The sequence below is a fragment of the Phyllobates terribilis genome, unplaced genomic scaffold, assembly GCF_046119375.1.
Source record: "Phyllobates terribilis strain yellow unplaced genomic scaffold, ASM4611937v1 Scaffold_8__6_contigs__length_399053987, whole genome shotgun sequence".
NCBI lineage: Eukaryota > Metazoa > Chordata > Amphibia > Anura > Dendrobatidae > Phyllobates > Phyllobates terribilis.
The window spans coordinates 206,675,623-206,693,212 of NW_027362768.1; the positions used below are offsets into that span (position 1 = coordinate 206,675,623).

Here is a 17,590-nt window from a genome sequence, read left to right on the forward strand (position 1 = left end):
GGGGATGACGGGCCAGTGAGCCTTACTTCTCTACCGGGGATGACGGGCCAGTGAGCCTTACTTCTCTACCGGGGATGACGGGCCAGTGAGCCTTACTTCTCTACCGGGGATGACGGGCCAGTGAGCCTTACTTCTCTACCGGGGATGACGGGCCAGTGAGCCTTACTTCTCTACCGGGGATGACAGGCCAGTGAACCTTACTTCTCTACCGGGGATGACGGGCCAGTGAGCCTTACTTCTCTATCGGGGATGACGGGCCAGTGAGCCTTGCTTCTATGCCAGGGATGACGGGCCAGTGAGCCTTGCTTCTATGCCAGGGATGACGGGCCAGTTTGCCTTACTTCTATACCAGGAATGACAAGCCAGTGAGCCTTCTATACCAGGGATGGCAGGCCAGCGAGCCTTGTGTGACATGCAGAAGTAGTGCTGTTTCTTTAAAAGCATTCAGCAACTATTAGAAGTAACGCAAGCACATGAAACCGGAAGTGTTGTGCTCCAGAAGAATCCAGCAAATAGAGGGGTTGACACAGTCACAGGAGAAGGGGAGTGTTTTAGCAGAGCCCCAAAGGGATTGTGGGGAAGTTGTTTACTGTCTGGCTGGAGCCTAAGAGAAAGGTGGTGTGTGTATTCTGTATCTCACAGAAGCGCCCCTGCAAGTGAAAAGGATTCAAGTCACGAGTGAAGCTAAGCACAGGTCAGGTGGAGTTCCTGAACTAACAGTGCATAGTATTGTCAGGCAGAAAGATAAGGACTGGAAGAAATGGTGTCACAGGGATCATCTCCCTAAGCAAACCCTCCCCCCTCCTCCATCTCACTGTGCTGTAAAGAATGCTGTGTTCATTAATGTGCCTTTGCATTAGAACTGTGCTGTCCCGTACTACTGGGAAGACTGTGAACTGCTGTGCTTCTAAGGAAACTGTATTGTTTTTCACTGGAGCCTGTTGCTCATAAGACTTAACTTGCACTGGCTGTACAGCTTCTTATTAAATGCTACTGTTCTACCTTTTATGAGGACTCTTGTCAAGTGTGTCTGGTCAGCAAGTGAAACAATCTACGTGTCTGTACCTGAGGGTCAATACCCCTGTGTGCCTGAGAGAAGCTGCAGCACATGGTCTATGGTCGCCCTGAGTAATGGTTCCTCCAGGATTCCAAAGAATTCATGTCACCTGTTTCACCCCTATCTGAACCTAGTGGTGTGCGTGTAACATTGGTGGCCCGTACGGGGAATCCTGAATGGGAATTGGCGTGTAGAGGGAGAAGTGGAAAAGTGTCTGGAAAAACACAGCAGCACAGCACCTCAATTCAACTCTACTACACCAGTTAAAGGGGACCAGCCCTAAAGAAAACTCACTAGCAGCAGTGGATGTGGAAATACAAATGGACAGAATTAGTGAGCTGCTTCTTCAGTTAACCTGTGAAGTATAGAGAACAGTAGCAGAACATATAAAGATGTTAGAAGAACAGATTTCCAAAGCACACAACCGCAGGCAACTGTTAGCTGCCATTAATGCAAAAATGGATGAGCTGGGGGAGAAAGAAGCTGAAGACATCATGGGGACATTCCTCCAGGAGCTAACACAGTTTCTAACCAGTTTGAAGTTGGAGGATGGAAGGGCGGCACCAATTACCAAAAGCGGGAATCTCGGTCCACAGACAGAACTACAGGAATAGAAAGAACAACTCAAAGCCCTAACAGCCCTGCAGGAATCGACCAAAACCTCTGAATGGGTGATAGATTCAGACAGGACCTTTAACCTGCTCGGGTTAGATAAACAAGGTCCTCTCTAACACCGCAAATCACCATAAGGAAAGAATTCAAGATCCTGAGACAGATTGGAGAGTGTGAACAGAAAGAGAGACTTTTTATATAGGAACTTGTTGCACCAGATTGATGCAGGCTTACAGAAAGGCTACCAGCTAGATGAGATCGTTGAGGGGGTGGTGAAAGCGATCAGCCTGGACTGAACCTCCGTAGTATGGTAGAAATGAAAAGTCAATTGACCTTGCAACAGCTGAAGATGATTTTAAAAGGGCACTATAAAGAAGAGAGTACTTCAGAATTGTTCCACCGACTCATTAACCTCTCACAGAAAAATAATGAATCCCCCCAAAGTTTCTTGTTCAGAGCAATTGAACTGAAGGATAGACTGTTGTTTGCATCCAGAGATGTAGAAGCGGAAGAGAAGTTTGATGCTGGACTAGTCCAGAAGAATTTCTTGAGATCATTGGGAAGGGTGTTAATCAGCAAAGACATCATGTTGCAGCTGAAACAGGTTTTTTTGATGAATTCCTTCTGCTGATGCTCATCCAGCTCCAGGATGGCGGCGACATTACCACATCTGTAACAGTAGTTTGGCGCAGATGGGTTTTCTTGAGTGACCGTTCCGGTGATGAATACAAAACACAAAATTAGACTGACCCAAAGACAGTGTTAGGTTAAAACGGTATATCCAGCCAGTGCGAGACCAGCCCAGGGGTCTACCGTGAATTCAGTCTCCCCACCAAGGAACAGGAGTTGCCCAGGGGAGGAAATAGCTCTACCCACATCGGGGTCCTGGGATCCCCCAGTACCCCTGGAACACTTGTGTGTAGAACTAGTGATAGCAAAACAAGATGCTGAGAGAAGTGTCATGCGTTCTCCAAAGATGACTCTGATATAGGCTGTATCCCGTCGTTGCATTTGAAAGACACGACCCCAGTAACCAGAAGTTACATGTCTGTGCCGAAACCATTACATCGTGAAGTGAAAGAATATTTACAAGACCTAATCAACAGAGGTTGGGTCCAAAATTCAAAGTCGTCTTATCACTCTCCTATTGTCTGTGTTAGGAAGAAGGACAGTATGAGACTCTGTTGTGATTACCAGGAGCTAAACTGAAAGTCAGTACCTAATCGACACCCGATACCAAAGATCCAAGATATGCTGGATAGCCTATCAGGAAGCACCTGGTTCTTTTGTCCTCGATGAGGGTAAGGCATACCACCAAGGGTTTGTCGAAGAGTCCAGTAGACCCTTGACAGCATTCATAACACCGTGGGGATTGTATGAGTGGATCCGCATACCGTCTGGGCTCAGTTCAGCTCCAGCAGAATTCAAGAGGAGCATGGAGACATGTTTAGAAGGATTGAGGGACGATATCTGCCAGCCGTACTTGGATGACAATGTGATACACAGCAAAACCTTCCGGGAGCATGTTGAACACGTGAGGACCGTATTACAACAGTATCAACAACATGGAGTTAAGTTGACCCCAAAGAAGTGTGAACTGTTCAAAAGACAAGTCCGATTTCTAGGGAAAATTGTGTCTGGAGAAGGATATACCATGGACCGAGCAGAAATAGCTCCGGTACTGGCCTTAAAAGACCAGCGGCCCTCTACCGTCAGGGAGTTGAGGCAGATATTAGGATTCCTCTCCTACTATCGTACTTGCGTTTGGAACTTCTCCAGGATTGCCGCCCCACTTTACCTCCTCTTTGGGGGGACGACAAAGACCACAACACCCACGGAGAAAAAGAAGAACGCGGGTAGGACTGGGCTTAAAAGAAACAACGCCGTTTCGTCCCAACAGCCCATTCTTTGGACAGCAGACCACCAGGAGGTATTGGAAGAACTAGTAGACTACCTGGTAAAACCATCCATCTTGGGATATCCTGATTTCAATTTGCCATTTTTTCTTCATTGTGACGCTTCTCAAGTTGGACTGGGTGCTGCCTTGTATCTGCATCAAGATGGAAAAAATGAGTCATCGGTTATGGTTCTAGAACATTGACAGACGCCGAGAAGAATTACCATCTACATTCCGGAAAATTGGAGTTCCTGGCATTGAAATGGGCTATCTGTGAACGATTTAGAGATTATCTCTCTCTACTTCACCAAAGAGTTTGAGGTATACACAGACAACAACCCTTTGACCTATGCCCTCACTGCAGCCAAACTGAATGCAACGGGTCAGAGATGGGTCACTGAACTAGCTGACTTCAATTTCCGCATCAAGTACAGACCAGGAAAATGCAATGCGGATGCTGTTGGATTATCAAGAATGCCACTAGAGCCTGAGGAGTTCATGCAAGAATGCTCGGAGGAAATCAGTCTGGAAGCAATTGAGAGCACTGTTATGATCTGCAACATGTACTAAGGAAAGATAGGGGAAAGCTGCCCGTACAGTAAGACTAAGCTGAATCCCTACGATGTAGCGGGCTGCCTGTTCCTAGCGAACAGACCCGCCTTAGTCCCCGACTAGTCTGAACGAAGACCTATAGCATTAAGGGAGGGGTCCCTAAAAGAACTAAGGACTGGGACAAAAATGGGACACCTCTTAAACAGAGAAGTTGTTGCTGAACACAAAGACAAACTGACAAAAAGGTACTAGAGGTCCCAGAAGGACCAAGCGAACTGACAGAGAAAGGCACTGAGGCACCAGGCTAGAGAAACAGTCAAACACTGAAGTCCAGCACAGCCAGAAGGGCGGAGCTGGAATATAAAGGCAGATGGTCACGTGACCGCAAAACCCAAGATGGAAAAAACAAACAGGAGGGTTCTAACAAGCACTACCCAAGCAGTACAAGCTTATCAGGAGGAAGACACATCATTGTGGTGTCTGTTGATGGTGGAAACCACTATAAAAGCGAGAGAACAAGATCACCCCCCGATCTTTTCAAGAACTACCAAAAGGGAAAATCCGTAGAGCACAACAGGAAGATCACATAATTGGTAGAATACTACTTTATGTGGACCAAAATCGGTTCCCAAGTAAACGGGAGAGTCACCAGCAGTATCTGTTTTAATTAAAGAATGGAAGCAGCTCTACCTCAGTGAAGATGGTATCCTGTATTGTAAAGGAGGACAAAATCGGCAGTTGGTACTACCCAGAGTATTCTGTAGGTTGGTCTTCAAAGAACTCCATGAAAACATGGGACACCTGTGAGTGGAAAGGACAACAAATTTGATCCGTGAATGTTTCTTCTGGCTGTACATGCAGAGATATTGAGAGGTACGTGACCAGTGAGTGTGGGTGTCTGAAAGATGAACGTCTCAACACATCTTCCCGGGCACCTATGGGCAACATCCAAACTACGTATCCATTTGAGATGGTCTCAATAGACTTTCTACATCTCGAGACATGCAAGGGTGGTTACGAATACATCTTGGTGGTGATGGACCATTTCACTTGATTTGCTCAAATTGAGCATATGCCACCACCAATAAATCTGGTCGAACAGCAGCAGAGAAGATCTTCAATGATTTCGCTTTGAGGTTTGGGTTCCCTTCGAGATTACACCATGACCAAGGAAGAGAATTTGAGAACCAGCTCTTTGCCAAGCTAGGAAAGTACTGTAGAATTCAGAGATCCCACACAGGAATTACAGGTCAGTGAGCCTTCTATACCAGTAATGACAAGCCAGGGAGCCTTACTTATGTACCAGGAATTACAGGCCAGTGAGCCTTACTTATGTACCAGGAATGACAGGCCAGTGAACCTTCTATACCAGGGATGACAGGCTAGTGAGCTTTCGATACCAGGGATGACAGGCTAGTGAGCCTTCTATACCAGGAACGACAGGCCAGTGAGCCTTCTATACCAGGAATTGAGAAATACGAATTGAACATGAAGGTAACTGGATACTTGGGCACGGTAAACAATGTTTTTCTTTGTTTCCACTCCCTCCCCTATAATCCTCCACTTTTTACAACCACCCCTAATCCGTACACCTAGTAATGAACTCTTCATCTCTCCCTCCATCCTCCCCATTCATCTCACCTCCTCCTCAGAACTATTCCTCAACATGCAATCCTGTGTCTCCAAACACAGACAGCCACCTCGTGGCCTCTCCTGCTCCCACCTACTAACACTTTCTCTGCTCCTCCTCACTGCTGGCGATATCTCCCCAAATCCTTGCCCTCCTCACCCCATCCCCACAGTCACTTTTACCTCCTATCCATGATCTATCACAAACTCGCAACTCTTCTAACCTCATACACATCCGCCCAGCCCCTGCTTCCCCAGTCCCACTAACAGGAGCTCTATGGAACGCTCGCTTCGTCTGCAACAAACTTTCCTACATCCATGTCCTTTTCATTACTAACAAACTTTCCTTCCTCGCTATCACCGAAACCTGGCTCACCCCCTCTGACACGGCCTCTCCAGCTGCACTTTCATACGGTGGATTCCACCTTTCCCCCACCCCCCGCCCAAGCAGCAAGCATGGCAGAGGAGTTGGTTTTCTCCTGCCAGATAACTGCTCCTTCACCCAAATCCCACTACCACCCTCCATTACTCTCCCTTCTTTTGAGATGCACTGTGTGCGCATCTACTCTCCCCTCCAACTGGCTGCCAGGGCCAGTCACAACCTTCTTCGACCATTCACCATCTGGCTACTTAATTTCCTTTTCGCTGACATCCCCACTATCATCATGGGCGACTTCAACGTCCCCATTGACACTTCTCTCTCACCTGCCCCTAAGCTTCAATCCCTCACTTCCTCCTTCAGCCTTGCTCAATGGTCTTCTGCCCCGCCTCTGTTCCCTATCTAGCCTTTCTAACTCACCTCTCCCTCTTTCTGACCACATCCTACTTACATTCTCTTCCCTCTCCTCTCCAGGGCAACATTCCCCACTCCACAAACTTGCATAACCTCGCAGAAATCTTAAACACCTTGACCTACACTCACTCTCTGAATCCCTTCTACCTGTTACAGACATCAGTTCCTTTCATGACGCAGATGATGCTACTGCTTTATATAACACCACAATAGCTGCAGCTGTCAATTCGGTTGCCCCCCCCTCACACATACCAAAGCTCGCACAATCAACAGGCAACCCTGGCACACCAGCCTGACTAAAGAACTGTGACGGGCCTCCAGGGTTGTTGAGCGTAGATGGAAAAGGTCCCACTCCAATGAACACTTCATCGCATTCCCTCACTACCTTCAAGTTCACACTCCCTGCAGCAAAACAAACATACTTCTCATCTCTCATATCCTCCCTGTCTCACGACCCTAAACAGCTATTTAACACTTTCAATTCTCTCTTCCGTCCCCCAGTGCCTCCTTCCTCTCCTTTTATTTCAGCCAAAGACTTTGCCTCATTCTTCAAGCAGAAGGTTGACACCATCAGACAAAGCTTTTGCCTAAAGTCCCCACAGCCCCTCCTCACATCTACTCAATCCTTCTAGTCCAAAACCAGCTTCTCCACCATTACAGAAGATCAACTTTCCTCTTTACTCTCCAAATCACACCTCACCACCTGTGATCTTGACCCAGTCCCATCCCACCTCATCCCAAACCTTACCACTATCTTCATCCCAACCCTAACCCACCTCTTCAACCTGTCACTAACAACTTGTGTCTTCCCCTCATGCTTCAAACATGCCTCGATCACACCCATCCTCAAAAAGCCATCCCTTGACCCATCCTCTCTGTGTAGCTATCGCCCCATATCACTTCTCCCCTATGCCTCAAAACTACTGGAACAACACGTCCATTCTGAACTGTCCTCCCACCTCTCCTCCTGCTCCATCTTTGACCACCTCCAATCTGGTTTCCGACCGCACCATTCTACTGAAACTGCACTGACTAAAGTCACCAACGACCTACTAACCGCCAAATGCAAGCGACACTAATCTGTCCTCCTCCTGGACCTGTCATCTGCCTTTGATACAGTGGACCATTCCCTCCTACTACAGACTCTCTTATCTCTCGGTATCACAGACTTGGCCCTATCCCGGATCTCCTCATGCCTAACAGACAGGACCTTCAGTGTCTCCCACTCACACACCACCTCCTCATCTCGCCCCCTATGTGTCGGTGTCCCTCAAGGCTCAGTTCTAGGACCCCTGCTCTTCTCCATCTACACCTTCAGCCTCGGACATCTCATAGAGTCTCACGGCTTTTAGTATCACCTCTATGCTGATGGCACACAGATCTACCTTGGAAAAAAAATGGAAAGTCCAGTAACCGCAAAAATCATAAAAACATCACATTTATTAGTAGATTAAAACATGAAAAAGGAAAATTTAAAAACCATGATAGTGCAACAGTCGACGCGTTTCGAGCTACACTAGCTCTTCATCATGACAAGTAACATGCAGGAGCGATGGAAATCTACCGTATAGCATAGAAAAGTAGGTGAGGAATAGACCAGTCACAGATGTGCTGCATTGTTAACCCTATGTGTACACAGGAGAAAGGAAAGGGAGGGGGAGGGGAAAACAACTATGGGGACGGAAGAAGAAAAAATACAATTCAATTAAAAGAAAAAAGTTTACTCAAAAACGTATATTTCACAAAGATGAGTGATATCCTGAAAAATATCTGCATCTATAAGTAACAGGAATAGCTGAAATACTGCTCAATCTCCAATATCTAATATATATAATTGTCTTATCCCGTCTGTCCAGGAAATCCCGCGTCGCTCATTGGTCCGGCCGCGGCCAATCAGCGACGCGGGATTTCAGAAAAAGATGGCGGCCTTTAGCGGCTCATCTGCCACACGGAGGTCAGCGGCGATGCAGCCGGGAGATGAGCGGCGCTAGCCGCTAGAAGCATAAGTACCCCGACCTGCGGCGCCGCTGACCCCCATGCGGCTACCGTCGGGAGATCAGCGGCTTGGGCAAGTGTGAAGGGAGGGACGGCGCCGCTGCCCGGTCCTCAGTAATACGGTTCGCTGATTGGTCGCGGTCGGCCGCATACATATTCTAGAATACCCGATGCGTTAGAATCGGGCCACCATCTAGTATCCATCATATGAGAAAAGGAGTTTAACTTTAAAGTGATTCTGTTGATGATAATGAGATCGATCTCCTGTCGTCTTTATCCCAGCATTCCTCACTTCTCTCATATGTATAAAGCCGCGCTATAAGAGAAAAAACAACCAAAAAAGCAGATTATTTTTTCACTTCTCCTCTATGGATAAACCTGATCCAAGTTTCTCAAAGTAGAAAAAGACAATGTATATTTTATTATAATAATTGGACATTTCAATAAAAATACATTAAATCATATTTATAATTTAACTCAATGTCCCTCGTTGTACTGCCAGCAGGCCCCTGGTCTACGTACGACCACTGAATTTTGGCATGCTGTTGCCGGTTGTCCAGTAGCCATTGTTGGAAAGGGATGGTGTTTCTGTGACAGCATTAATCGCAACCAGACGTCTGTAGCTTTTACCCGCCAGCCCAGCTGTGGTTGCAGGGCCAACCGCCTCCGGAACTCTTCATCGTAGCGCCACCATGCTGAACCGCCGTGGGCTTTGTACGAGTTATACACCGTATCCTGGTATATGAATAGTTCTGAGCAGCGTACCGGATGCTTTTGGCCCATAACGCAACCCAGCACGGAGAACGCTTGTAACCATTACTCATTGTCTTTGCGACTTTTTGTCTGTGTTTGTCGAACGGTCTGTCGCCTATCCTTCTCTCTTTGTCTATAGTATGCTGATCAGCGGATACGAGTGACCAAATGTCGATGTACTCGTTATTCCATATTTTGTGTTTGCTGGCTAATGGTGGTGTCGCTTTCGTAGAATTATTTTCCACGCCTGATCGCACGGATAGTTGTTCAACTAGGGCCATAAGAGCCGCTATCATGTGAGTGTTACTATTTCCCATTTCAGTTATATCGCACTCACCCGTGCCTGCGGCTGGAGGAGGGACTCCAATGTGTGGAGGAACTCCGGCACCAGTCTCGATCGGGGTGAGCGGCGTGCCTCTGCTCTTAGACCTGCGTGAAACCATTCAATCGTGCAGGCTGGAAGCTCTAGAGGGTGCCCTTGCTTCGCGTCTATCCCCTGGAGGACGGGGTCATTGCAACCGGCTGTTGGGGCTCGACGATGCGCTCGACATCTCTGATGCTGAGGATGGTGAGCGCCACCTCAAGGACCTACACCTGTGCCCCCTCCTGTGGGATGCCGATCTCCTCCATGAGTGCGACAACCGCTTCCTTTGCTGGTGGTTGTGTGAGGATGTGAACGTTTCTTCAGAGGAACTATGGCGAGTTCGTCTGGTGCGAGTACGCCTGGTGTCTCTCTCTCCATAGGGTGGTATGGGGGGTCGTTCTATGTTATCAGGTGTCCCGCTAGGACCGGTGGGTGCAACTTGTGGCCAGCTGGTAGGTGTCAGGGGGACGTTGAAAGTGATCTGGTTGTATGGCAGCTGCGCTGCTGTTGATGCGGGTTTAAATAAGTCCGTCGCCGCACCATTGTGAGGGTGTATGTAAGAGGGCAGGGTGGCTGCTGAAGCGTATACTCTTTCGCAGTGCTTGTTAGTGGGCTATCAATGTATGAACTGTGATATGTACTGTGTTTGAATTTTTTTTACTTTTCTTTTTATTTTTGGTTGTATTCTGGTTTGTGACCAGAGGGGGTAGCAGACCACAGACGCCGGCAGGGAACTGTGTGCCGTCTCATCTGCTGTGTGCTGCTGAGGGGGCGGGGAATCCTGCACATGTGACCGGCGGCTTCTGAGCTGCGGGGTGCTATGCCTGAAGTGCCCTGGAAGGCAGGAGTGCCGGCCGGACCTCTGCTCTCCAGGGCGCTCCTTCGGCATTGGTGAGTACGGGGAGTTCAGGCTCCGCGGGTGCCGGTGCCAGGTGCGCCTGTGTGGGAAACAAAGGGGACGGCTGGGCACCGCATCCATGCCGCACGCTGGTGGCGGGTGCGAACTAAGTGCAGGTACAACGCGGCTCGTCGCTGCTCGCGCCTGCCCGTGTGTTGGGGGCGCTGACTCAGCTATTTCAATAGGATGTGAGTGTAGGCCCACATCCGGCGCTGCGGAGGCTGCCGCAACTCACAGTGCCCGATAGGGGGAATCACGACCCACTGCATCCTGCAGGCATAACGCCAGGGCAGCGCTGTCCGCCGGCGCAAAAAACATGCGATTGCAGGGGCAGCATGGAGCGAGGGGGCATGCATAGAGAGGAGGTCGCCGATAATATGGGTCCCTAGCCCATAAGGGTCTGCGGGGGACAGGCCTGGGCTACGGGGAGTGACAATGGGAGTGGGGATTCGGAGCTGGGGCCAGGGGGATAAGCGCTGAGCCAGAGATGAGGGCCTGCAACCAGCGCTCTCCCCCCTGTGAAAACCCAGCCCGCAGGGCCTCAGCAATCTGACCTGATCCCTCCATGGACTTTCGACTCCAAGACCACCAGGGAAAATGAAGGAGGGGTGGGACATCCTGTGTTTATATATCCATGGGAAGGCTTGTGGCAGTCGTCCCTTCCGTTACATTGGTCCCTTCAGGGACTTCAGGATCACTGGTCAGTAAGGGGGCAGCTAAGAGGGATCACCAATCGCCATGGCCCAGGGAGGGGCCACCACAGTCAGAGGCTCTTTCCTTATTTAGTGTAGAGCCTACCATTACTGATACCTATCACCGCCATCAAGGACGTGTTTCTGAGGGCTGAACCGACCAGTTATGACCCCATCTGTCTGTATCCAGTCATATAATAAGGATGCGGAAGATCCTGGTGGCTCCGTGTGCAGTTCTTATGGTCCTGAAAATCCGATCACGTAAGAGAAGAGTCCAGATTCCACAATATACTTCATATTCTGGAACACTGTGTCCACGGTCATTATTCCAGCACTGCCCCTCGGATGTCACCTCTAAAGTGAGAAACCATCATCATAACCCTTCAGCACTTAGTTCATGATTATCACTGATCACCTGGATCCAGAAGAGCTCAGATCTTCACATGTAGGATCCAGAGTACTACAGAAAGCTGAGTGACCCAGAACAATGACGGAAGTGAACGGCGTAGCTACAGGTGGTGGTGGCCCGAAGATTGGAAATGGAAGGTGAGTGGACGCTCCATCCACATCTGCCACCTCTAATGGCACCAGTGGCTTCACCATCTGCTCATCGGTCACTTACCCGCGGTAGAGTTCAGCTCTGAATGCTAAGGACTGATTGTCAGGGCTACATAGGAGACGTATGGCAGCTGTGACTGTGTGATGTAGAACATCCTATGATGCCATTACTCTATCCAAACCTGACACATCCCACTGACGGACTAAGAAATTAACAGAGACTCCCACAGTAATTCGCGTCCCTTGTTCCACTTTGTGATGAGCGGCTTCCATGGCATAACTTCTGAAGTTCATCATTAAATAAGGTCCTTGGTATAAAGCAATGATAATTATTACCACTGTCTCATTCACATTGCATGCTGGAATGTGGTTTCTTCTTCCAGAATTAGCAGCCGGTCCCAGCACTTCTTCTCCACTGTCATTGGCAGATTCTCTCTGTCATTTCTTTCTACAAAAAACAAGACAAATACAAGATGACTTAATCTACTGGATTAGATGGAAGAGCACAGGCACATAGCACATAAAATCATAGAAAGAAACAAACAATATCAGGATCTCAAATAAAGATTAAAACCATACAAAAGGACTAAAACACTATACATACTTAAAAGAGGGGAGCAAAGAAATCCCCTCAAAAAGGGGGAGAAGGAGGGCTAAGCAACTACAAAGTGCCTGTAGGACCCTAAATCTTAGTAACCCCTACCTAGCTGTGGAGGTTGGCACCCTAAAAATAGCGTAAATGGTGCCCCTCGGTCAATGATGGCTAAGCCCTGGCACAACACTAACAAAGCACAAAAGAGCTAGAATATATCAGAATAACAACCAAATATAGTGGAATGGGGATCACATACAGGACCGTAACATATTCATAGTCACAGAGTATACCGCCATTGTTATGGTATATATTTATACTTTGCTTTGATTATTATTTAGACAATTCATATATCTTTGATCATTTTGTATTTTAGTATTAGCTTTATAAGTGTTATTCATAAAAGCAATGACACAGGGTGTTGTATCTTATATAGAGGTGTCTTTATGTTACGCTTTCCTCTACTTTTAAAAGTATAATTATTGGACAGAGCTAGTTAAGTTCCAAGTTTCCATAATTTACCACCTTGTTATTCCCAACTAAAATACTTTCTTCCCCAGGTAATATAAATCCATCCCCCTTTTCATATCTCTGTGGTTGTAATAAACACTTGTGACCGGGCATCTGAGAGCTGACGAGCCTTGTACACAGACTCGTGACCGGGCGTCTGAGAGCAGACGAGCCTTGTACACAGACTTGTGACCGGGCGTCTGAGAGCAGACAAGCCTTGTACACAGACTCGTGACCGGGCGCCTGAGAGCAGACAAGCCTTGTACACAGACTTGTGACTGGGCATCTGAGAGCAGACGAGCCTTGTACACAGACTCGTGACCGGGCGTCTGAGAGCAGACGAGCCTTGTACACAGACTCGTGACCGGGCGTCTGAGAGCAGACGAGCCTTGTACACAGACTCGTGACCGGGCGTCTGAGAGCAGACAAGCCTTGTACACAGACTCGTGACCGGGCGCCTGAGAGCAGACAAGCCTTGTACACAGACTCGTGACCGGGCACCTGAGAGCAGACAAGCCTTGTACACAGACTCGTGACCGGGCGTCTGAGAGCAGACAAGCCTTGTACACAGACTCGTGACCGGGCGTCTGAGAGGAGACAAGCCTTGTACACAGACTTGTGACCGGGCATCTGAGAGCAGATGAGCCTTGTACACAGACTTGTGACCGGGCATCTGAGAGCAGATGAGCCTTGTACACAGACTTGTGACCGGGCATCTGAGAGCAGACTAGCCTTGTACACAGACTTGTGACCGGGCATCTGAGAGCAGATGAGCCTTGTACACAGACTCGTGACCGGGCATCTGAGAGCAGACAAGCCTTGTACACAGACTTGTGACTGGGCATCTGAGAGCAGACGAGCCTTGTACACAGACATGTGACCGGGCGTCTGAGAGCAGACGAGCCTTGTACATAGACTTGTGACCGGGCATTGTCCGGGTACCGTTCTTCCTAACAAAAACAGGAGAGGAATAAGACAACTTCGACTTTTGGACCCAACCTCTGTTGATTAGGTCTTGTAAATACTCTTTCACTTCACGGTGTAATGGTTTCGGCACAGACATGTAACTTCTGGTTACTGAGGTTGTGTCTTTCAAATTGATTTTCAATTGCAACGATGGGATACAGTCTATATCAGAGTCATCTTTGGAGTACGCATGACACTCTTCTCTCAGCATTTGTTTTGCTATCGCTATATCTTCAGCACACAAATGTTCCAGGGATATTGGGGGATCCCAGGACCCTGAGGTGGGTCATGCAATTTCCTCCCCTGGGAAACTCCTGTTCCTTGGAGGGGAGACTGAATTCATGGTAGACCCATGGTCGGGTCCCACACTGGCTGGATATACCGTTTTAACTGTTTCAATGTGACCTAACACAGTGCTTGGATCCAGTCTAATTTCGTGTTTTGTAGTATTCATCACCGGAACTGTCACTCAAGCAAACCCACCAGTAGGAATAGTAAGCACAGTCTCACCTTGAACTAGGCCTTCCGGAAGTTCTGAGGAGTCTCTTGGCACGAACAGTCTTTTCTGGACTTTTCTTCCCGGTTCTACCCGGACTCCACACCTCACCCCCACCATTTGGTTTGCAGGGACGATGGTTGGGCGCCAGCCTACCTTGACTTCTTTTAGGTCCATTGTATTCTGTGCTTTCTTTATGAATCACATTTTCCGCCACGGCGTTGGGTATGGCAAGCGATGTGGCAATTGCATCCATCACCAGTGTCCCTGATTTGTGTTTCGTGATGACCTCACTGATTACATTATAACCCAGGATAGGATCCTCTGCCACGTTCTGATCACTGGTCACGAGAAAAGGTACCAAAAGATCAATGGTGTTGCTGTTCTTCGTGGCCCTCAGTTGGAAAGTCACTTCCACCCAGCCTATGAAAGGGATTTCGGTCAGGTTGACATCTTTGTCCTGGAGGTAGCGCCTTCTCCTTTCTTCATTTAAAAGGCTTGCTTGGGCTGCTGTGTCCCACAGTGCTTTTACCAGGAGTCCATCTAGCTGGCACTGTATAAAGCACCTTTCACCCATTAGGCTGATGAGGCTATCTTTACTGACAGAGGAAGCCTTCTCCCAGGAGTACATCGGTTGACCTCCACACTGGGCATTAAGTAACTCATGCCCCACCTCTCTAGTAGGTGTTCTAGATGGGAACACACTTGGGGATAGTACTGACGCTTCTGTTTTACCTCATGCGCCATTCTGGGGTTTGGTGAGATTTGTATTTGCTTCTGGGGCCTCCTCCGTGTCGCGGTTACCAGTCGCCCCGCATTGGTAACCTCCTGTGTTTTAACCCAAATGACCATGACCATTGGCATTTCTTGGCATAATGTCCTTCCTCACCACATCTTAGACAGTGGACACACACAGTACTCTGATTTGATGAACGGCATGCATCACAAGCCTGGTATCTTCTGTTTTGGAACCCACTCCTGAGTCTGAGGGATACCAGTTCTGGCCTGGAACAAATTAACTTTTTCACCTCAATCAGTTCTCCTATTACTTCCTACCAGTCAGCGCTGGCAGCCCTCTCTTTTGTTGGTGATTTAAGGTTCCCTCTCGGAGGTGGCACTGGAGGGTCTCCATGATGATCTTCGAACTGGCCACCGGGGGTCTCCAACTTCAGCTCACTCATTTTGGTGATTTTAGCAGCAGAGCCTTTCTTTAACTTCTGTTCACTCTCTGACTCCAAACTAGCTGCCTCATTCATTTTTTCAATTAGGACTTCGTCCAGAATGCCAGGATCTTCTAGATACTGTTTCAGCTGCAACATGATGTCTTTGCAGATTAACACCCTTCCCAATGATCTCAAGAACTTCTTCTGGACTAGTCCAGCATCAAACTTCTCTTCCGCTTCTACATCTCTGGATGCAAACAACAGTTCAGTTCAATTGCTCTGTACAAGAAACTTTTGGGTGATTCATTATTTTTCTGCGAGAGGTTAATGAGTCGGTGGAACAAGTCTGAAGTACTCTCTTCTTTATTGTGCCCTTTTAAAATCCTCTTCAGCTGTTGCAAGGTTAATTGACTCTTCATTTCTAGCAAACTACGGAGGTTCAGTCCTGGGCTAATTGCTTTCAGCACCCCCTCAACGATCTCATCTGGTTGGTAGCCTTTCTGTAAGCCTGCATCAATCTGGTGCAACAAGTTCATATAAGACAGTCTCTCTTTCTATTCACACTCTCCAATCTGTCCCAGGATCTTGAATTCTTTCCTTATGGTGATTTGTGGTGTTAGAGAGGACTGTCTTCCTGATTTATCTAACCCAAGCAGGTTAAAGGTTCTGTTTGAGTCTGTCACCTGTTCAGAGGTTTTGGTCGATTCCTGCAGGGCTGTTGTTAGGGCTTTGAATTGTTCTTTCAATTCCTGTAGTTCTGTCTACGGACGGAGATTCCCACTTTAGGTAATTGGTGCCGCCCCTCCATCCTCCAACTTCAACCTGGTTAGAAACTGTGTTAGCTCCTGGAGGAACGTCCACATGACGTTTTCAGCTTCTTTCTCCCCAAGCTCATCCATTTTTGCATTAATGGCAGCCTGCGGTTGTGTGCTTTATAAATCTGTTCTTCTGACATCTTTATACAGTGGTGGCCAAAAGTATTGGCACCCCTTTGGCACCCCTGCAATTCTGTCAGATAATACTCAGTTTCTTCCTGAAAATGATTGCAATCACAAATTCTTTGGTCTTATTATCTTCATTTAATTTGTCTTCAATGAAAAAACACAAAAAGAATTGTCCTAAAGCCAAATTGGATATAATTCCACACCAAACCTAAAAAAGGGGGTGGACAAAAGTATTGGCACTGTTTGAAGAATCCTGTGATGCTTCTGTAATTGGTGTAATTAACAGTACCTGTAACTTACCTGTGGCACCTAACAGGTGTTGGCAATAACTAAATCACACTTGCAGCCAGTTAACCTGGATTAAAGTTGACTTAACCTCTGTCCTGTGTCCTTGTGTGTACCACATTGAGCATGGAGAAAAGAAAGAAGACCAAAGAACTGTCTGAGGACTTGAGAAACCAAATTGTGAGGAAGCATGAGCAATCTCAAGGCTACAAGTCCATCTCCAAAGACCTGAATGTTCCTGTGTCTTCCGTGCGCAGTGTCATCAAGAAGTTTAAAGCCCATGGCACTGTGGCTAACCTCCCTAGATGTGGACGGAAAAGAAAAATTGCCGAGAGATTTCAACGCAAGATTGTGCGGATGATGGATAAAGAACCTCGACTAACATCCAAACAAGTTCAAGCTGCCCTGCAGTCCGAGGGTACAACAGTGTCAACCCGTACTATCCGTCGGCGTCTGAATGAAAAGGGACTGTATGGTATGATACCCAGGAAGACCCCACTTCTTACCCCGAGACATAAAAAAGCCAAGCTGGAGTCTGCCAAAACTTACCTGAGAAAGCCTAAAACGTTTTGGAAGAATGTTCTCTGGTCAGATGAGACAAAAGTAGAACTTTTTTGGGAAAAAGCATCAACATAGAGTGTACAGGAAAAAAAAAGAGGCATTCAAAGAAAAGAACACGGTCCCTACAGTCAAACATGGCGGAGGTTCCCTGATGTTTTGGGGTTGCTTTGCTGCCTCTGGCACTGGACTGCTTGACCGTGTGCATGGCATTATGAAGTCTGAAGACTACCAACAAATTTTGCAGCATAATGTAGGGCCCAGTGTGAGAAAGCT

At 47.8% G+C, this 17,590-nt stretch overlaps 1 protein-coding gene across 1 annotated transcript in view; it reads right to left on the reverse strand.

Moving 5' to 3' along the window:
* Positions 1-7,962: 7,962 nt before the first annotated feature.
* MOB3C (MOB kinase activator 3C) overlaps positions 7,963-17,590 on the reverse strand; it is an 87,602-nt gene continuing 77,974 nt past the window's right edge. The window contains exon 4 of the mRNA XM_073644058.1: positions 7,963-12,248. Coding sequence (XP_073500159.1) covers positions 12,219-12,248 — 30 coding nt within the window. The 3' untranslated portion in view covers positions 7,963-12,218. The remainder of the gene's footprint in view (positions 12,249-17,590) is intronic.